Genomic DNA, 22,131 nt, shown 5'->3' with positions numbered 1-22,131 from the left:
AGCAGTTGCACTAGGATTACGGGGGTAGAGGAGGGGGAAGGGGAATGCATGCTGGAAACAGGAGTGAAGGGAGGACAACACTGGTGGTGGGAATGTCCCTCATTCATTACTACTATGTGCCTTAAATATTACTGTGAAAGATTTGTAATTCACTTTGCCCACAATAAAAACAATTAGGGCTGTGAAACAGTGCTAGTGGTCTGAGCAGCCCCTGCTTTGTCTCTGCTGCAGAAATGCTGTGCAGCTTAACGTCATAGCCACACAGCAGCTCCTGCGCATGGCCAGCCAGATGCCCAGTCTGGAGGCCTTTGTCCACATCTCCACAGCCTATTCCAACTGCAATCTCAAGCACATCGAAGAGGTGGTGTACCCAGGCCCCGTGGAGCCCCGACAAATCATCGCCTCCATGGAGTAAGTATACTTGAAGGACGGGCCGTTTTTTGTAGAATGAGTGAGGTCACAAGTCCTGGAAACAAGACTCAGAAAAGGGCCTCACTAAAACTTTTTCCCTTTCATCCCAACATACCTGCTGTTTGTGTCGGGAGAAGGGGGAGAAAGGGTTGTATGTCCTTCAGGAACAGTTTTTCTATGGACTGCAGAAATGCTTACCTGGCTTGGATCTTGCATTTTAAAGACCTCAGTACTGCCCTGCTCATTTTCCATTGCTATGCGACCTTGGAGTCCCCTTCCTTGTGAGATAGGATAGATGACAGTTCCCAGTTTCTAGCTGGGACATTCCATGGAGTTATTCAAGACAAAACCACTGGGGGGACAGATAGAAGGTTAAATGGGTTATTAATAACAAGAGCATAAAAATGCTCTAGGGCATAAACATGGATGGACAGATGGACGGTTGCATTTGCCTCTACTGCAGGATATTTCCTGCTGTCCTGTGTCTCTGTCCATAGTGCCCCACCTCTACACCTTCTCCTGAGGTGTGCCCTGTATCTGCTTTTTTGGTTAACCTCAACTCAAAATCAGATTTTAGTCAGTGTTGGATTTTTGGTTGATTTGTTTTGTTTTGAGGCCACATATGGTGATTTTTAGGGCTTACTTCTGGTTCTACTCTAGAATCCCTCCAGAATCACTCCTATATTGGTGCTTCAGAAACCATATGGGATGCTGGAAAACAAACCTGTGTGGGCTGTGTGCAAGACAAGTGCCCTGTCCACTGTGTCATCTTTCTGGCCTTTTCTTTTTGCTTGTTTTTAAGCTGTGTATAAAAGAAGGATGCAATGAGCATGAGCAATCCTGACACAACCACCCTGTCCTATGCTCCTGCACGCACATCCAGCAAGCTGAGGTCTCACTTTACAGCCAGTCCCTGTTGGAAGATGCTCTGATAGCTCTGTCACCTGTTATAAAAGTTCTAAGACAGAGAAAGAGGCAGGTCAGATTTGCTAGTAGTATGCTGTCTCTGATATATGAGAATTTGCATCATGGATACAGAGATTCTAGAGCTCACAGGTTGTCTTCAAGCTGGAGAAAGGAGGTCCTATGACCCTGCAGAGGCACACGTGACACATGTGCAAGACTGTGTCTCCTGGAACATGTGACTTCTATTGTCACTTTGCTCAGAAAAGGCTTTGGATTCAGGCACAGCACAAAGATGGGATCACTCATCATTGCTGTGGCCCCCATTACCCTTCCAACATGGATAATGTGGGGCTGAGGTGTCTCAAAGCTCAGCATAGGGTATGAGAACTCAGCAGAGAACCAGAGACCAGGAGATCAGCATAGGATTTCAAAGGGATTCATCATAGGACCAAAGAGAGTCTCAGGCTGCACCAGGCTTTGCATGGAGGAGGTCTGGTTTCCAATTCCACCACCTTAGCCCCAGAGAACAGAATTAAATCCCAAAACATGGTTCCCACACCATCCTATGTTCTCATGCCCACCCTGAAGAACTGGGACCAGAGGATTTTTTATTCTTCCTGGCTTATAGATCTCTATTCTGTTCCAATTGAAAAGCAAAGGTAGGTGTGAATGTTCTGGACCACATTCAGGTTCCTCTCCCTATACCAGGGAGATTCTCTGTTACAGGGCAGAGCTGAGTTCCTATCAGGAACCCAGAGTGGATGCTCAACTGTGTTCTGGGAGGCAGCAGGAACATCCTATTGTTTTCTGTATCTGGAAGAGTTTTCAGAGCTCTGTGATGCAGATAAGGCTTGAGTGTACATCACATCTTGTAAGCACACAAACATACTCTACTGCTGTAGATGGCCATGAACAAAATATACCTGCTGTTTAAGACACATAAGCTGTGATTGGCAGTAAAGTTGTTAGTTTCTTACCAAAATTGGGTATTATCAGCATATCTCTCACACCTTTCTGAAGAGATAGGACTGATGTCAGAACCCTGCATGACTCACATACATGTGTTATGAGTAGAGGTGCTTGACAAATGCACTAGTCAATCCCTCTATTAAAGAACTAGTAGATCAGTTTTTTTGGTCACAATTTTATCCATTTGTTAAATCCCTGCTAGATCTCCACTGTTATATCACTGTGAGATCCCTCTGGTAGACCCCTCTTTGGAGACACTATTAAATTCCTCTTTTAGATCATGGGGTCAAGTTACTTCAGGACCATCATCACTTCACTTGCCATACTGTTCATTGTGTTCTACACTTCCTGGGATATCTTAGAAAAGATATCAATTCGGATAGCCACTAAACAGATCTTCTGGATGTGTGTCATGGTTTGATTGGAATAGTTGCATATCTACGTAGTCACTTGTGTGTATTGAGGAATTTAAAAGTTAATGATAGCAAGATGGTTTCCAGCTGTGTGTGGAACAGCTGGACAGCCCTTCAACTCTGCTCACAACCCCTTTCCTTTGCCCAGGATGTGCTGTGGGGTCCTGGAACACCTGGATAGAAAAGAATCATCTGCAGCTGCTACATGTTGTTGAGCCTTTTGGTGGGGACTAAGTGGGATTTTCTGGGAAGCCAGGTTGTGCATGGGGGCAGCCTTCTCTCTGCACAGTCATGTATCATGCATAGCCCATGTTCCACCATGTGCACATAGAGCTCCCTGAATCCTGAATCCCAAGTCAGCATGTGACAAGTTCATGTGTCTGTCTTCTGTCTGGTAAGACCACTAGACTTCTCTTCCATGCCTGCAGGTGGTTAGATGATGCCATTATTGATGAAATCACCCCCAAGCTGCTTGGGGTCTGGCCTAACACCTACACTTATACCAAGGCTCTAGGAGAGGTAGTGGTGCAGACGGAAGGTCGGAACCTCAACATGGCTATTGTCAGGCCCTCCATCGTGGGCGCCACTTGGCAGGATCCTTTCCCAGTAAGTATCCCCACACCACTCACAAATTCTGCCCATGTGCCCAAACTGAGACTGCCCTGTGTTCCACCCAGTCATTTGTACCAGTTGTGAAGAAAGCACCTGGGAGACATTTCTCTAGGAGGACAGCACTGTCCTTTAAGCCAGAATGGATAAAAATCACAAAATTCATCAAGGCCCTTAGTTTAGGAATAATGGTGATTTTTATTTTGCTTTGTTTTTGCTTTGGGGTAACACTTGACAGTGCTCAGGGTTTATTTCTGTCTCTGTACTCATAATCACTTCTGGCAAAACTTGGGAAACCAAGTTGGGTGCCTGGGTCAAATACAGATTGGCCCCATGCAAGACCATGCCCCTAAATATAGTTGTTAACTTTTTTTTTTACCTCCATGTTCCCTTTGTAGTATTCTGTGGCAGGGTGTTGCCAGGGATAAAACCCGAGATATGTGGCCTGTATTCCCCTGGCCTCAACTCTTCTGTATCTTTTCAAAGAAGGGTGTTAAGTGCTATCAATTTCCATGAAGCTGTATGTGAATTTATGCAGTGTGACTCATGTTTCTCCTAGGGTGCAAAGATGAAGAGTTTTATGCCACACAGGGTGCAAGTGACACCTGGCTTCCCACTGTCTTGGGGTTCTGGTTTCAGCATCTTCTTATTACTGTTGTCAGGGTGGGTAAGAAAGGACTGAACTGTTCTAGATGCCACCAGCTAATTGATGCCTTCTCTTTGCAGGGCTGGGTGGATAACCTGAATGGACCCAATGCACTTATTGTTGCGGTAGGTATGCATGGGGCATGAGGCCAGGTCTAGCCTGCATGAAGATTACTGGCCCATGTAATCACAGTAGCTCGTCCACTCCTATGAAGGGGCCTGGCTGAGTTAAGCAACAGCAGCCACAGCAGCTGCTCTGGTGGACCATATCCTGATGCAGGCCCTTTTGTTGGTGGTAGGTTTTACTGCCTGGAAGACAGGTCATGATTCAACTCCTGATTTGGAGAGTTGCAATTGGGGATGTTGGGCCTGTGCTTTTCATATCTCTGTTTTATGCCACTCTGCCCACTGCCACATGGGATGTCTCTTCCTGGCATCCTGAATCAGCACAGGAAAGTGGCATCACAATTAAAATCAGAGCCGTGAAGATTGCTCTTGTGGTAGAAATTAGATTAGCCTCATATTGGGGTTTTCAAATCTAAAAGCAGTTAGGTGAGTCTACAGCCACAGCATCATGGTTTCTGTCGCAAATGTCCTTCATACACCTCTTCAGAGCTCTTTCCATGTGAAGGTTGTTGATTTCACATCATCTTGAATTGAACCTTTTTTTCATTATTTTTTAATGGACCATGAGCTACATTTAAGTTTCAGCCATACAACATTCAACACCATCCAATAACCACTGCATATTTTCTGCCACCAATGTTCCCAGTTTCCATCCCACACTCTTCCTGGCTTGCCTCCATGGCAGACCTCTTCCTCCTCCTCCTTCATCTACTTCCACTCCTTATTCTGTTTTTTCCTTTTTTTCTTCTCTCACTCACTCTTCTTTTTCCTTTTAGTCACTGTGGTTTGTAATACTGTTATTGAATGGAATATTATGCATTTATCTTTACCTCCTTCTAGTTATCAGTTCGTGTCCACAGTGATTATTTCAGGTTATCATTGTCCTAATGGTCCCTTCTCTGTCTTACCTACACCCCACTCACCTACCCCCTCCTTTGTGTAAGCTTCCCATCATGGAATAAATCTACTGTCCATTGTTGCTATTATCTTTTTGTTTTTGTTTTTGTTTTTTGGTCACATCCGGCAGTGCTCAGGGGTTACTCCTGGCTCCACGCTCAGAAATCGCTCCTGGCAGGCACTGGAGAAAAATGGTATGCCAATATTTGAACCAATGACCTTCTACATGAAAGGCAAATGCCTTACCTTCATGCTATCTCTCTGGCCACCTGTCGCTATTTTCTTTGAGTATAATTAGTATATTATCATTTTGATTTACTTAAAATGAGTATGATTATTCTATGTCTCTTCTCTCTCTGACGCATTTCACTCAGAATGAGACTCGTGACTTAGTTTTTCATAATACCCGTGTAGTATTCTATTGTGTAGGTATACCACTATTTCTTTTTTTTTTAGTAAGGTTTTATTTCTTTTTTAAATTTTTTTTCCTTTATTTAAACATCTTGGTTACATATATGATTGTGATTAGGTTTCAGTCATGTAAAGAACACCCCCTTCGCCAGTGCAACATTCCCACCACAAATGTCCAAAATCTCCCTCCAACCTATCCCACCCCCACCTGTACTCCAGACAGGCTTTCCAGTCCCCCATTCATTCACATGAATGTGGTAGTTCTCTGTGTAGTTATTTTTATAACTGCACTCACCACTCTTTGTGGTGAGCTTCATGAAGTGAGCGGGAAGTTCCAGCCCTCCTCTCATTGTCTCTGAGGATTGTTGCAAAAATGAATTTTATTTTTCTTAAAACCCATAGATGAGTGAGATTATTCTGCATCTCTCTCTCCCTCTGACATATTTCACTCAGCATGATAGATTTCATGTACATCCATGTATAGGAAAATTTCATGACTTCATCTCTCCTGATGGCTGAATAATATTCAATTGTGTATATGTACCACAGTTTCTTTAGCAATTCGTCTTTTTTTTTTCAACTTTATTACATACATGATTGTGGTTGGGTTTCAGTCAAATAAAGAACAACACCCATCACCAGTGCATCATTCCCATCACCAATGTCCCAAATCTCCCTCCTCCCCACCCAACCCCCGCCTGTACTCTAGACAGGCTTTCTCTTTCCCTCGTATATTCTCATTATTAGGATAGTTCAAAACGTAGTTATTTCTCTAACTAAACTCATCCCTGTTTGTGGTGAGCTTCATGAGGTGAGCTGTTACTTCCAGCTCCTTTCCTTTTGTGTTTGAAAGTTGTTATTGCAAGAATGTCTTTCATTTTTCTTAAAACCCATAGATGAGTGAGACCATTCTGCGTCTTTCTCTCTCTCTCTCTGACTTATTTTACTCAGCATAATAGATTCCATGTACATCCACGTATACAAAAATTTTGTGACTTCATCTCTCCTGACAGCTGCATAATATTCCATTGTGTATATGTACCACAGTTTCTTTAGCCATTCGTCTATTGAAGAGCATCTTGGTTGTTTCCAGAGCCTGGCTATTGTGAATAGTGCTGCAATAAATATAGGTGTGAGGAAGGGGGTTTTGTATTGTATTCTTCTGTTCTTAGGGTATATCCCTAGAAGTGGAATAACTGGGTCGATTGGGAGCTCAATTTCCAGATTTTGGAGGAATCTCCATATCGCTTTCCATAGCGGTTGGACTAGATGGCATTCCCACCAGCAGTGGATATAAGTTCCTTTCTCTCCACATCCCCACCAGCACTGATTGTTCTCATTCTTTGTGATGTGCAACAATCTCTGTAGTGTGACGTGGTATCTCATCATTGTTTTGATTTGCCTCTCCCTGAAGATTAGTGACTAAGAGCATTTTTTCATGTGCCTTTTGGCCATTTGTATTTCTTTTTTATCAAAGTGTCCGTTTATTTCTTCTCCCCATTTTTTGATGGGATTAGATGTTTTTTTTTTCTTGTAAAGTTCTGTCAGTGCCCCATATATTTTGGATATTAGCCCATTATCTGATGGGTGTTGGGCGAATAGTTTCTCCCACTTGGTGGGTGACTCTTGTATCCTGGGCAATATTTCTTTTGAGGTGCAGAAGCTTCTCAGTTTAATGTATTCCCATCTGTTGATCTCTGCTTCCAACTGTTTGGAAAATGCAGTTTTCTCCTTGAAGATGCCTTTAGTCTCAATGTCATGGAGTGTTTTACCGACGAGTGGTAGGGGACAATGTCTGAAAATTTAAGCCTATTCCACTGATCTGAGGATCTGTCTTTATTCCAATACCATGTTGTTTTCATAACTATTGCTTTATAGTACAGTTTAAAGTTGGGGAAAGTAATGCCTCCCATTTTTCTTTTCCCTAGGAATGCTTTAGCTATTCGAGGGTGTTTATTTTTCCAGATGAACTTCATAAGTGTTTGATCCAATTCTTTGAAGAATGTCATGGGTATTTTTAAGGGGATCACATTAAATCAATACATGCTTTGGGGAGTATTGCCATTTTAATGATGTTAATCCTGCCAATCCATGAGCAGGGTATGTGTTTCCATTTCCATGTGTCCTCTTTTATTTCTTGGAGCAGGGCTTTATAGTTTTCTTTGTATAGGTCCTTCATGTCTTTGGTCTTGTTGACTCCTAGATATTTGAGTTTGTGTGGCACTAATGTGAATGGGATTGCCTTCTTGAATTCCTTCTCTTATGTTTACTTATTGGTGTATAAAAAAGCCATTGATTTCTTTGTGTTAATTTTGTAGCCTGTCACCTTGCTATATGAGTCCATTGTTTCTAGAAGCTTTTTGGTAGAGTCTTTAGGGTTTTCTAAGTAGAGTATTATGTTATCTGCAAACAGTGAGAGCTTGACTTCTTTTTTTCCTATCTGGATTCCCTAGATATCTTTTTATTGCCTGATTTCTATAGCTAGCAATTTCAGTGCTATGTTGAAGAGGAATGGTGAGAGCGGACAGCCTTGTCTTGTACCAGAATTTAGAGGAAAGGCTTTTAGTTTTTATTCATTTAGGATAAGATTTGCCATTGGCTTGTGGTAGATGGCTTCAACTAGATTGAGACAGGTTCCTTCCATTCCCATCTTCCTGTGAGTTTTGATCAAGAATGAGCGTTGGACCTTATCAAATGCTTTCTCTGCGTCTATTGAAATGATCATGTGATTTTTATTTTTCTTCTTGTTGATGTTGTGTATGATGTTGATAGAGTTACGATGTTAAACCATCCTTGCATTCCTGGGATGAAACCTACTTGGAATAGTGTATGATCTACTTGATGATGCATTGGATCCTATTTGCCAGGATTTTGTTGAAGATCTTTGCATCAGCATTCATCAGGGATGTTGGTCTGTAATTTTCTTTTTTTGGCAGCATCTCTGTCTGGTTTTGGTATCAAGGTGATGATGGCTTCAGAAAAGCTGTTTGGGAGTGTTCCTGTTTTTTCAATTTCATGGAAGAGCCTGGCTAGGATTGGTACTAGCTCCTCTTGAAATATTTGAAAGAATTCATTAAGAAATCCATCTGGGCCTGGGCTTTTCTTTTTGGGCATATGTTTGATTACAGTTTTGATTTTCTCAGTAGTGATGGGGGTGTTTAGATATGCTACATCTTCCTTACTTAAATGTGGAAGGTTATAAGTGTCCAAGAATTTTTCCATTTCTTCTAGGTTCTCATGTTTAGTAGCATAAAGTTTCTCAAAGTAGTCTCTGATTACCCTTTGGATCTCTGCAGTATCTGTCGTGATCTCCCCTTTTCATTTCTAATACAGGTTATCATATTTCTCTCTCTCTTTCTTAGTAGTTTTGCCAATGGTCTATCAATCTTGTTTATTTTTTCAAAGAACCAACTTCTGCTTTCGTTGATCTTTCGGATTGCTTTTTGGTTTTCCAATTCATTAAGTTCTGCTTTCAGCTTTGTTATTTTCTTCTGTCTCCCTATTTTTGGTTCCTTTTGCTGGTCATTTTCTAATTTTTTGAGCTGCATCATTAAGTTATTCAGGTTCCCCTTCTTCCTTCCTGGTGTGTGTATTATGTATAAATTTTCCTCTGGTGTGTGTATTAGGTATAAATTTTCCTCTCAGGACCTCTTTTGCTGTGTCCCATAGATTCTGGCAGTTTCTGTCACCATTATCATTTGTTTCCAAGAAAGTTTTGATTTCCTTTTTGATTTCATCTCGGACCCACTGGTTGTTCAGTAGTAGGGTGTTTAATTTCCAATTATTAAAGTTTTTCTTCTGTATGCCTTTGTAGTTCACATCTAATTTCAGAGCCTTGTGATCAGCAAAGGTAGCCTGCAAGATTTCTATCCTCTTCATTTTATGGAGGTATGTTTTATGTGTCAGCATGTAGTCTATCCTGGAGAATGACCCATGTACATTGGAGAAGAATGTGTATCCAGGTTTTTTGGGATGGAGTGCCCTGTATATATCTACTAGTCCTCTTTCTTCCATTACTCTTTTCAGGACTAGTATGTTTTTGTTGGATTTCAGTCTGTTTGACCTATCAAGTGTTGATAGGGCAGTGTTGAGGTCTCCCACATTTATTGTGTTATTATTGATGTCTTCTTTCAGATTTGTCAGTAATTGTATTAGATAGCTTGCTGTTCTCTCATTGGGTGAATATATGTTTAAAAGTCTGGTTTCTTCCTGTTGCACATATCCCTTGATTAGTACATAGTGTCCATTTTTGTCCCTTACCACTTTTCTGAGTATAAAGTTGGTGTCATCAGATATTAATATGGCCACCCCAGCTTTTTTGAGGGAGTTGTTTGCTTGGATGATTTTCCTCCAGCCTTTTATTTTGAGTCTATATTTGTTCTGACCATTCAAATGTGTTTCTTGTAGGCAGCAGAAGGTTGGATTCATCTTTTTTTATCCATTTTGCCACTCTGTGTCTTTTAATTGGTGAGTTTAGCCCATTGACATTGAGGGAGATGATTGTCATAGGATTTAATGTCATCTTTGTAGATAATTTTGCTGTGTTTCTTGATCTCTCTTGTCTTAAAATAGACCTTTCAGTTTTTTCCTTTAAGCCTGGTTTTTCATCTGTGAAGTTTCTGAGCTGTTGTTTATCCATGAAGCTATGTATCCTTCCTTCAAACCTGAACGTGAGTCAGGCTGTGTGAAGTATTCTCGGTGAGGCATTCATTTCATTCAGTCTTGTCACAATATCCCACCACTGTCTTCTGGCCTTGAGAGTTTCTTGTGACATGTCTGCTATAAGTCTTAGGGATGCTCCTTTGAATGTAATTTTCCTTTTTGATCTTGCTGCTTTCAGTATTCTATCTCTATCTGTGGGATTTGTCATTGTAATGAGGATGTGTCTTGGGGTGTTTTTTGTTTGTTTGTTTGTTTGTTTTTTTGAGGGGTCTCTTTTAGCTGGTACTCTTCAGGCATGCAGGATTTGATTGCGCGTAGTCTTTAGCTCTGGGAGTATCTCTTTGATGATGTCTTTGACAGTTGATTCTTCCTGGAGATCTCCTACCTGGGCCTCTGGGACTCCAATCATTCTTATGTTGTTTCTGTTGAGTTTATCAAAGACTTCTATTTTCATCTGTTTGCATTTCTTGAGTACTTTTTCCATCACCTGATCGTTTGTCTTAAGGTTCTTTTCCAATTTTTTCTGCTTTGTTGAGTTTTTCTGCATCTCATCTTCCAGTACTCCTATTCTCTCCTCAGCTGCTGTTACCCTGCTGTCGAGGCCATCCACTGAGGTTTTCAGTTGAGCTACCGTGTTTTTCAGATCTGCTATTTCAGTTTGGAGTTTTCTGATTTCTGTTTTTGTGTTCTATTCAGATCGATCTATGCTTTCTTTAAGTTCTACAAACATTTTCCATATTTCTATTTGAAGTTCCTTATCTGAGAGGTTAATCAGATGGTTGGAAGAATGTGTATCCAGGTTTCTGGGGATGGAGTGTCCTATATATATCCACTAGGCCTCTTTCTTCCATTTCTCTCCTCAGGTCTAGTATATTCTTGTTGGATTTCAGTCTGGTTGACCTATCCTGTGTTGACAAAGCCGTGTTACTGTCCCCCACAATTATTGTGTTGTTATTGATATTATTTTTCAGATTCGTCAACAATTGTATTAAATATTTTGCTAGTCCCTCATTCGTTCCATATATGTTTAGGATAGTTAATTCTTCCTGCTCTACATACCCCTTGATTAATATAAAATGTCCATCTTTGTCCCTTACAACCTTCCTGAGTATAAAGTTTGTATTATCTGATATTAGTATGGCCACTCTAGCTTTTTTATGGGTGTTGTTTGCTTGGATAATTTTTGTCTAGCCTTTTATTTTGAGTCTATGTTTGTTCTCTGTGGGAGACCGAGCACCCCACATATCAAAGGAACTCTGAATGAATTTTCCACCACCTGCCTGATTCAAGCCACAAAAGTTTGCATAGCCCCTAACCAACAGAAAACTCTGCAAATAAATTTAGCTCAGCACAAAGAATCTGGCTTAACCAGATTCCTTAACCTTTCCATGGAACCTGTTTTTGTGCCTGCTCTCAAGCAGATATGTTTTTGTAAATTATGATCCTTATTGCTTACACAAAAGAAAGATTTAAATGGAAAATAGGCTAAACAAAAAATTGTATTTGCGTAAATATCAATTAGCTATTTGTTTAAAAATTTGCTTCCCCTCCCCTCATCCTGCCAGGTTCCTTCTTATCCTTCCCGCCATCAAAATGTGCTCCCATTGGTGAAAATTGTTGTACTTGTACAAATCTGATTGGTTTATGTTTCAATCCTATATTACTACTCCTTCCACTGGAGCAGGGCATAAAAACCCTGCTCTCCCCTCATTAAAGCCTCTCGACTGGCAACGTCACCCTGAGCGTTTTACTAACTTCTACAGCTTAATTTTTTAGGTGTTCACAAAAGAGCTTAACACTCGCGAATTATTTGTAGTTGTCTTCTGCCTTCTGTCCTGGTTGAGAGAAAGCTGCTGGCCGGAATTCTCTCCCAGTAAAGGACAGGAGCAGAGGCAGTTACAGTTCTCTATATTTAGGTGCATTTCTTGTAGGCAGTAGAAGGTTGGATTGAGTTTTTTTGATCATTTAGCCACTCTGTGTCTCTTAACTGGTGCATTTATTCCATTGACATTGAGAGAAAGAATTGTCCTGGGATTTAATGCCATCTTTACATCGAAATTTGGTGTGTCTTTTGGTTAGTCTTGTCTTAAATTTGGTCTTTCAGTTTTTCTCTTAACACTGGTTTTGAGTCTGTAAATTTTCTGAGCTGTTTTTTGCCTGTGAAACCATGTATTCTTTTGTCAAACTGGAAAGTGAGTTTTGCTGGGTACAGTATTCTAGGTGAAGCATTCATTTTATTCACTCTTGTCACAATATCCCACCACTGCTTTCTTGCCTTGAGTGTTTCTGGTGACAGGTCTGCTGTAAATCTCAAGGATGCTCCCTTGAATGTAATTTCTCTTTTTGATCTTGCTGTTTTCAGATTTCTGTCTCTATCTGTGGGATTTGTCATTGTGTCTACGATGTGTCTTGGGGTATTTTTTCTGGGGTCTCTTTTGGTTGGTACTCTTTGAGCATGCAGGATTTGATCACATATATACTTTAGCTCTGGAAGTTTCTCTTTAATGATGTTCTTGACCATTGATTGATTCTGGAAATTTTCTTCCTGGGTCTCTGGAACTCCAATGATTCTTAAGTTGTTTCTGTTGAGCTTATCATAGACTTCTATTTTCATCTGTTCCCATTCTTTGACTAATTTTTCCATTGTCTGCTCATTTGCTTTAATTTTTTTCCCAATCTTTCCCGCTCTATGGAATTGTTATGTATCTCATCTTCCACAGCACCAAGGCTATTCTCAGCTCCTGATACCCTGTCCCAGAGCTTATCCATTTTGTCATTCACTTTGTTTACTGAGTTTTTCAGGCCTGTTAGTTGACATGTTATTTCAGTTTGGAGTTTTGTGATTTCTGTCTTCATATTTTTTTGGTTCTTTTTAGTGTTCTGTTCAACTCGATCCATGGTTTCTTTGAGTTCGTTGAGCATCTTCCATATTGCTAGTCTATATTCCTTATCCGAGAGATTGATTAGTTGGTTGGTCATTATCTGGTAATCAGAATTGTCATCTTCATTCTCTATGTCTGATTCTGGCCTGCGTTGTTTCCCCATTGTCACACTTGTATTGTGGGTTTTTCTATGTGTTGTGGTAATATTCATTGGCTATATGATGCAGGCAGCACACTCCTCTGGCTCCGCCCTTCTGGATGGGCCGACTTGCCTCTAAGGGAGGGGAGTCCTCCGTGAATGAAGCCTCACACAGGATCAAATCTTTGGCCCGAGCACGCAGCAGAGGAAACAGTCCGGAGAGAAGTGCTTGCTTCTGTGATCCAGCACAGTTCTTAGTGTGATTTTTCCTTCTTGTTGCGATGGTGTTCTTTTCTTAGAAAGAGCACACGGCTGCGAAGCGAAGGGGAGCTAAGTGCTCTTCTGGAGCCTCTTTTCATCCCACTCCCAAGAGGTTCACGCAAGAGGACAGTAGACAAACACACATAGACAGCATTCACAATTTTTCACAGTTGGGCCCCACTGGGCAGGCGTGGTTTCATGGATTTTCCAAGCCTGACGTCACAAACAGGGGACCTGGCTTCTGCAAAGTACTTCTTATAGCTGGTTTTCACATTATGGAGCAGTTCCTTGGCATTTGTGCCCTAGAATTGGCCTCTGGGAGAGCGAGTTTTCTGGAGCCTGTTTTTGGCCCACTCCCAAGAGGTTCACGCAACAGGACAGTAGACAGAAACACACAGGCAGCACTCACAATTTTTCAGTCAGGCCCCATTGGGCAGGTGTCAATTTTTCAATTTGTTAAGCTGTGCAGTCAGGTTATTTATATGGGCTCTTTTCTCTTTCCTCATGAATGCTTCAAAGCTATAAAATTTCCTTTTACCATTGATTTTGCTGTGTCCCAGATATTCTAGCATTTCTGTTCTCATTCTTGTTTATTTCCAAAAAATTTTATTTAATTCCTTTCTGACCTACTAAACAGGTGAGTTTCTAGGTTTTATACATTTCTAGGTTTTATAGTTATCTCACCATTTATGTTTGTAGTTCCTTGCTATTTTCAGTATAGCATGGTCTAAAAAGATAATTGATACTAATTGATGCTCATAATTTTATTTATTTTATATCTGGGAGAACATTCTATGTTTATTGGAGTATTATATATATTTGCCCTTTTGGAAATGAAAGGCTATATATATATATTATATATATATATTATATATATTATATATATTATATTATATATATATTATATATATATTATATATATTATATATATTATATTATATTATATATATATTATATAATATATATATTATATATATTATATATATTATATTATATATATATTATATATATATTATATTATATATATTATATATAATATATATTATATATATTATATATATTATATATATTATATATATTATATAATATATATTATATATATTATATATATTAGCCCCCTCTATTTAATGTCCTCTTCCAAAGCCACTAAGTATATACTAGTTGAATTTTAGCCTGGTTCATTTACCAAGATATGCTAGAGCAGTGTTAAATTCTCAAACTATGATAGTGTTGCTAAGGATGTCTTTTTAAAGTCTGTTGACAATTCCTGTAAGTCTATTTCTGGCCCTCATTAGATGGGTTAATGCTTAGAATTATTTCTTTCTTATGTACATATTCCTTGATTATTAAGGAATGGACCTCTCTGGCTCTTATAACATTTTTAACCTGAAGTCTATTTTGTCTGATATTAGTATAGTCACCTCAGTCCTTTTTAAGGAGTTGCTTGCTTGAAGATTTGTCTTCCAACCTTTGACTTTGAATCTTTGCTTTTTTTCTTTGTTTGCTTTGATTACTCATATGTGTTTCTTGCAGGAAGCAAAATGTCGGATTAAATTTTTTTAATTCTATGCCACTCTTCCTGGTAATTGGTCCATTAACCTAATTGATATTTTGATTGTCATAAAATTTTTGTTATCATTTTTTAGAAGCTTGGAAATTTTGTGAAATTTGTTTTATCTTACAGTAGCCCCTTCAGATCTTCTTTTAAAGTTTGTTTTGAGTTTATGAATTTTCTGAGCTTTTATTTATTTTTAAAGTTGTGTATCTCTCCTTCAAATTGGAATGAGAGTCTTGTTGGATAAACTACTCTTGGTTAGGCCTTTATTTCAGTTTTTCACTATATCACACCATTGCCGTTGGGTCTGGAGTGTTTCGTTTGGTAAATCTGCTGTAAATCTTAATGATATTCCTTTGTATATGATTTCTTTATTTTATTTTGCTACTTTCAGACTTTTATCTCTAGCTATAATTTTTATTATTCCAATTAGGAAGTCATGAGTATTTTTTGTCTCTTTTAGATGGAACCTTCAGGCCTCCATGGTGTGTGTGTGTGTATATGTATGTATATATATTATATGTATATATGTATATATATGTATGTATATATACACACACATTGCATTTGCTCTATGGGAACTTCTCAACAATGATATCTTGATGTTGTTTATTCATAGGGATTGTCTTCCTGGCCCTTTGGATGCCTCTGATTCTCATGTTGTTCCTCTTAACTTCAGCCCTAAATTATCATCAGTCATTCACTTACTTTAAGAATCTTTTTCATCTACTGCTGCTGTCTGTATGTGTTATAAAGCAAATATTTGTGCTCACTGATTCTGCCCACTGCAATTGCTACTCTGCTTGTAAGGCCTTCCATTGAGGTTTCAGTTTTCTACAAAGTTTTTTAGGCATTTCATCTGTTTGAAGTTTTCTTATTTCTACTTTCATATGCTATTGAGTTTTATTATTGTTTGTTTTGTGGTTTCTTTGAGTTCCTTGAAAATCCTCAACATTTACTCTCACTAAAATTTTTACGAGAGAGGATATATAGCTAGATGATATTAGCTGGATCTTAAGAACTACCATCATTGCTAACTAAGCATGGTGGATTACTGCTTTGCTTTCCTATTGTAATCTTAGCAGTCTATAATTGTTTATAGTGTGCTATGGTGTGACAGAGTGACTGGAAGAAATTACAGCCATGGAGTGAAACAGAGTGGCTCTGCTCTTCTAACCTGGGTGCAGAAATGGCACTTCTAAATGATGATGAGGACCCAACTGTCACTCTGTCTGCCTTAGTTTCATGATATTGTACTCAGAGTGCATATTACTATGTTTTATAAAGCTGCATCCTTGTTTTCTATGACTTACCAAACATATATCCTAAATCTGGGGAAGGATCCAGGACCAGTTTTTCATGAAATGTGGACCAAGGCATGGAACTATGGGTTTGAGGGGCAGAGACCTTGATCAGGCCATGTTTGTTCCATACACAGAGGGTCATAGCTCATGGCACCTAGGTCCAGTCCTGTTCTCTCTTCTCCACAGACTGGGAAAGGGCTGCTCCACGCCATAAAGGCTTCTCCAAGAGCTGTTGCAGATTTGATCCCAGTAGACACCGTGGTCAACCTCATTTTATCTGTTGGCTGGTATACAGCGGTGCATAGGTGAGGCATGGAGCTTAGAGAGTACAGGGCACCATTCCTGGGAACCTCTCAGCAAGTGGGGCTGGAGACAGTATTTATGATAGACAATTCACCCCAGCCAATGCCCTGATCCTGAGCTATGCAGAAAAAGCTGCTCAGCATGGGACTTTCCAGAGCAGAGTGTCCTCATGGCCTCTGTTAGAAATGGTGGATAGCAAGTTCTCTAGCATTTCCAATCCATTAGCATCAGTCCAGGTGTGGGCAGTAGGACTATTAGGACCACAGAGGAGGTAATGGGAGTTTATTCTCACCACCCAGTACTGCCTTGTACCCCCACTCATACTGCAGTCTCCAGGTGCCCATGTGCCAAGAGGCCCCACTCCTGGGCACCAAGTGTCTTCTCTGTTGTGTCCTAACTAGTTTTCCCTTTTCATTTTTCCTGGATTTTTTCAGACCAAAATCAACACGGATCTACCACTGCACATCAGGTACCCTCAACCCCTGTAAATGGGGTGAAATGGGTAAGTGTGTATAGATGTCAATGCTCTAAAGTGGGCTGAACTCTCAAGGCAGTGTGACTAAGTGTGTGTGACTCTATCAGTAAGGGGCAGTGTCTATGATCCCTTCTCACCAGCTAATGCCTCTAACCCATGTCTCTATATGACATTCTGATTCTCATGTGCCTATGACCCATGCTTGTCTATGACAGTGTCTGTGATCAAGTGTCATACATAACATTGCTTCCACATTAGATATGATCTGTGTGTGTATACACACACACGCATACACACACACACACACACACACACACACACACACACACACACATATATATATATACATGGCACTTGGTTTTCTGGAATATTCTGGAATAACCGGGCAGGTCAGAAATTATTGCTATTTATGTTTACATAGGGTCAAACGAAGTGCTGTGGACATGTGGGCAAGGGATGCCAGGCAGAAAAAAAGTCACTGCACCTAAAATAAATATTAGGTCAATGAAAGAGAAAGGAGGGAAGAAAGAGAGGGGAGAAGGAAAAGAGGAAGTGTCAGGGAAGAGAAAAAGAAAGACAAACAGACAGAAAGACAGAGACTGACTTCTGCTTTGGCAGTTCTACATACTCTAATCTAAAGGAGAAAAGGATTCTGTGGCAGAGTGGGGGAGCTGGCGCTGCTGCTCAGGAGCACTGTGCTATCCATGGAAGCAGATATTGCTATATACAGGGAATCATGTTCTGATACTTACTGTATTGACTGAGCCATTTTCCTTTGTTGCTAAGAAGCAATATTTCAGGTTCCAGAAATTTATTTTTAATAGAAGCCCTGACCCACAAAAAGACCTCAAGCCATTGTGGGCAGTGTGCATGATTTGGATTCAGGGCCTCACACAGGTCTGGCTGTACTACTTGCACTGTTTCCCCATCCACAATGACTACAATCTTAATCTACCCCATGGTATATGTCTGCTCACTTAACTTATAGACTCATTTTAATATTATTTTGAGGAGACCAAATAGTTAAGGCTTTAGTTCCATGACAAGTTCCAAATGTGGTCCTTCAGCACCACCAGAATTGACCTCTGATCCTACTGAATGAGTCCCAGCACTTTGCCCAAGATAAAACATTGGGATAGGTAATATTAGATATGTTAGGGTGCTCCTGGTCTTGCTCAGGGACCAAGCAGTATTGGGGCTCAGAGGTAGGTTTTTGCCTGCAGACTTTATTTTTGACTGTACTTATGTGGCCCTTTGTAGATTGTCTCTATTCTATCCTCAGGTATGCAGATCATGGCCAACTTAGAGAAAGTCCCCCTGGAGTCTGCTCTCATGATACCCAAAGCCTCTTTCGTCACCACCACCGTGTACATGGAGTACTGGAATGCTTTCAGGCACTTTGGTCCTGCAGCAATTTATGACCTGTTCCTACGGCTCACAGGCAGGAAGCCCCGGTGAGTAGCCACCATCCTGCACCATCCTGTCTCTGTCCATGGACAGAGACCTTTGGGGATAACCGAGGCAGAGCAGAGCATCTTCACTGTACCCTGCCATAAGCCTGCTTTTAGACATAAGCATAGTGCTTGGGGCCATAAGGGGCCTGTGGTCTCTGGGGAGCCATGATAGCTAGTGCCTGAGTCTTACCTGGGGGGCCTTATGATTCAAGTTTACAAAGGAGAAAATGGGGTGAAGAGACAGGGTGGATGTGTGAGCTTGTTGGACTAGCATCTGGTCCCTGCCCACCATGTCTAGCTGTGGAACACTCATGATTCCTTGATTCTTCCCTGGAGCCAGGATTTAGAAATGTTAAGTCCTATAACACAGGGCCACATATGAGTAACATGTTATGTGCTAGACAACTGATAATGGCCCCAGTGTGAATCTCAGGGCCAGTTGTTGGACCTCAGTGCCTTTGACTCAATTACTTGAAGACCTGACACCAGCTCCCACAGGACCAGTTGGCAGGGATTCCATGTGGGAATGATGAATCCTGCACTGAGACCAGTGTTGGGGGCTGAGTGGGGACCTATGGAAAGGGCAGTTTGGAGCTGAGTCCTCAGCAATGACTGACTTAAAGCTAAAGTCTAGTGATATTGTATTAGCTACATTAGGGTATGAATAGTGCCGTGTTCTTATACGGCGTAGTTTGTCTTAAACTCTGTGGCCATACCGAGCAAGGCCCAATCTAGTACTGAGTTGGCTCCTATTGCCATCTCACAGGTTCCTGAATATCACGAACCGCATTTTGAAAACAGTTTCTGTGCTGGAGTACTTTGCGACCCAGAGCTGGGAGTGGAGCATGAACAATACAGAGATGCTATTGGCAGAGCTGGGCCCAGAGGACCAACAGGTAAGTGCAAACTAAGGGTGGGATACCCTAGGAAATACCAACTCTTTACATCCCATTAAGAAAGTGGCCTGGCCATGGGAAGGGGTTGCCACTAAATGCTTCCTTAAGACTAAGGGCCAAAGGCTGTGCCTGTCCTTCACCATAGCAACTATTGGGCATCAAGTTGAGTGTTGGGGCCCATCTCCTGGCATCTGGCATTACTAACAATATTTTTAGAGTTCATAACACCTTGACCCTCAATCTTTTATCTGAGAGAAAGATAAATACAGCTCCAAAGCTAACCAGGCCTTGGCTGCCTTCTCAGAGATTTCACTGGAGAGTTTATACTATTGACACTTCACTTTTGTTACTCTGTACATCAACCTTAGTTTTTCCTTCTGTTGAAATGAAACTGGCTTATTGCTATGGGAAGATCCAACATGTAGGAGTATGTATGTCATCTGTGTTGTAGTCTCCCTGATTAACCCACTGCTGAACTCTTTGACTGGTGAACATTTTTCTCTCAGAACTGAAGTTTAGTTTCTATGGCATCTCACCTCAGTATCTGTGACCCCTCTAGTGATGTTCCTCAGCTTCCCTGAGCACAGTCTCCTCTAGGCACCAGATCAGCTTTCAGTATCATCCAGATGCCTGACATGGTCTTCCATAGTGGCTAGTGTGTCCTTTATTAGAGACAGGTGGCCTGTTCTCTCACTGCTATTGCTGTTGCTGTATTGAGCACAGGTCCAAGTAATGGTTCCTAATGTGCTTTCCTGCTTTCAAGTAAAGATCCAGAAATGTTGGACACTATGGTATTTCTACTTTTGAGTAGGGGGTGTAGGGGATAATCTTTGGGCTGTTTACCAAGATTATTGTAACAGTTTACATTCTCACTAATAGGACACACCAATATTATACAAGAGGTAAACAATACATCATCTGTTTTAGTCTCCAAGTATTGTTCCATTACTTTAAGCTTTTTAATTGGAGGGGTGGGAGAGGATTTGTTACACCCAACAGTGATCCAGGAACCATTTAAAGTTCAATCAGGGGATTGAACTTGTTGTCTACAAGGCAAACACTTTAGCTATCTGTCCCCTACCAAAAAAAAATTCCTTTGCCTAAAACTGATTCCATTCATTTCCTAATGACTTTTTAAAGATAAAGTGCTTGCCTGGTCCAAGTTTATGTAGCACTGACAGACATAACCACTCAGATATTCTTTGCAAAGCAACAACCTCTCTTGTACATGGATATTGTCTCTCATGTGGGTAGATGCTGCTCAAATAGATGAAGTGACCATTCGGGAGTGCCTGATAGACATGCATAGCCTAATCTTGCCTTTCAGGTGTTTAATTTTGATGTGCGCCAACTAGACTGGGTGGAATACTTCAAAAACTATGTTCTTGGAGTGAAACAATACTTACTGAAAGAGGATATGTCTAGAATTCCCAAAGTCAAGGAACACTTGAAAAAGTAAGTACTATCAGTCAACCTTTGTTGAGGATTTATCCTGTGACTAGTTTTATAACCAACGGGAAGAAAGGAGGGGCATTATAGGTTCCCGTGTGCACTTTATGTGAAATGCTGTCATGGACACCTCCCTTAGTAGGCAGGCATTATATTTTTATCTAAACAGATATTGCAACTCAAAGTAGGCAAGTATAGGACTCATAATTGTTTCTTATCACAGTTATGTGATAACAAAAAGCAAAATACATGAAAAAGTTTTAAACTATATGAAGTAAAGTGGGCATAGCTATCTTCATTCTTCCAACCCTCCAACTGCAAGAACTCCCTTCCCCCATGATTAGTCCAGAGGGAACACAATGATACATATTGGATGCTGAGAGGAAGGGAAATGAAAGAGCTTTCCTTTGAATTTGGGAACTGAGAGTTCTGGAAACCAGAATTGAGAGTCTTCACATACTAGGCATGTTTCAAATCACATGTAGTATGGAGGTAATCTGCATGTAATAGATATTAGAAGAACTCTGAGTAGCACGCTAAGATCTTTAGCACTTTTAAGATTATAGTAGAGATAAAGACAAGGAAGGGACTTGTTGGAAGAATAATGTACAAATTTGGCTATTTAGCCCGAATTTTGTGGTATTAGAAGGTAGAAAATCAAAATGCCAGTAAGCACTGCCTGCTTGTCACAGTAGGGGCAAGATTCCTGTTCTAATGCTGGCCATGTCTGCTCCTAGGCTCCGGAACATGCAGTACCTCTTCAACACAGCCCTTGTTCTCCTCACCTGGCGCCTTCTTATCACTCGCTCTCAGATAGCGCGAAATGCCTGGTTCTTCCTTGTGAACTTCTGCTACAAGCTCCTCACCTACTTACGGGAATCCTATCCACTCAGATCTAAGCAGCTCTGACAATGTCTCCAATTAATCTGTCATCCTGATACCTCTCCAGCAGCAAACCAAACCATGGCTGTGCTCAAAATCATTAAGTAACAAAAACACCCAAGTTCACCTAGCCCAAAGCATAGTCACATAGTCACATCTAATTCTTCACTCTGTTCATATCTAGCCCCTAACAAAATGCTGTCTAGAAAATGCCAACACAATTCCGGCAGACCTATTGCAGAGGGTCCATTCGAGGCACACAGAAGAATGCCTAGAATTATAAGGTCTGAGGAGGGAGATAAGGTTCACAAAAAGTGGACCCCAGATTATTTCCAATTCCAATCTGCCTCCCCACCAGATAAAATACTGTTTTTAATCAAAAGTTTTTAAATCAAACTTTGTGTACCTTGAGAATCTTTTGCACCTCAAAATTCCTTGCAAACCTCATGGATTTCCTTTTTACTCATGAAGTCATTGAGCCT

The 22,131-nt window shown here is 40.6% G+C and overlaps 1 protein-coding gene across 1 annotated transcript in view; it reads left to right on the top strand.

Annotated features, from left to right (window-relative positions):
* The window catches only part of LOC126022865 (fatty acyl-CoA reductase 2-like), a 28,652-nt gene extending 6,880 nt beyond the window's left edge, over positions 1-21,772 (top strand). The window contains exons 3-11 of the mRNA XM_049783899.1: positions 232-411; positions 3,128-3,305; positions 4,035-4,079; positions 16,377-16,495; positions 16,928-16,995; positions 18,251-18,422; positions 19,189-19,318; positions 20,646-20,773; positions 21,505-21,772. Coding sequence (XP_049639856.1) covers positions 232-411; positions 3,128-3,305; positions 4,035-4,079; positions 16,377-16,495; positions 16,928-16,995; positions 18,251-18,422; positions 19,189-19,318; positions 20,646-20,773; positions 21,505-21,676 — 1,192 coding nt within the window. The 3' untranslated portion in view covers positions 21,677-21,772. The remainder of the gene's footprint in view (positions 1-231; positions 412-3,127; positions 3,306-4,034; positions 4,080-16,376; positions 16,496-16,927; positions 16,996-18,250; positions 18,423-19,188; positions 19,319-20,645; positions 20,774-21,504) is intronic.
* Positions 21,773-22,131: the final 359 nt, after the last annotated feature.

The sequence above is a fragment of the Suncus etruscus genome, chromosome 11 (genome assembly GCF_024139225.1).
Source record: "Suncus etruscus isolate mSunEtr1 chromosome 11, mSunEtr1.pri.cur, whole genome shotgun sequence".
NCBI classification, from domain to species: Eukaryota; Metazoa; Chordata; class Mammalia; order Eulipotyphla; family Soricidae; genus Suncus; species Suncus etruscus.
This window is presented reverse-complemented; position numbering and strand designations above follow the sequence as displayed.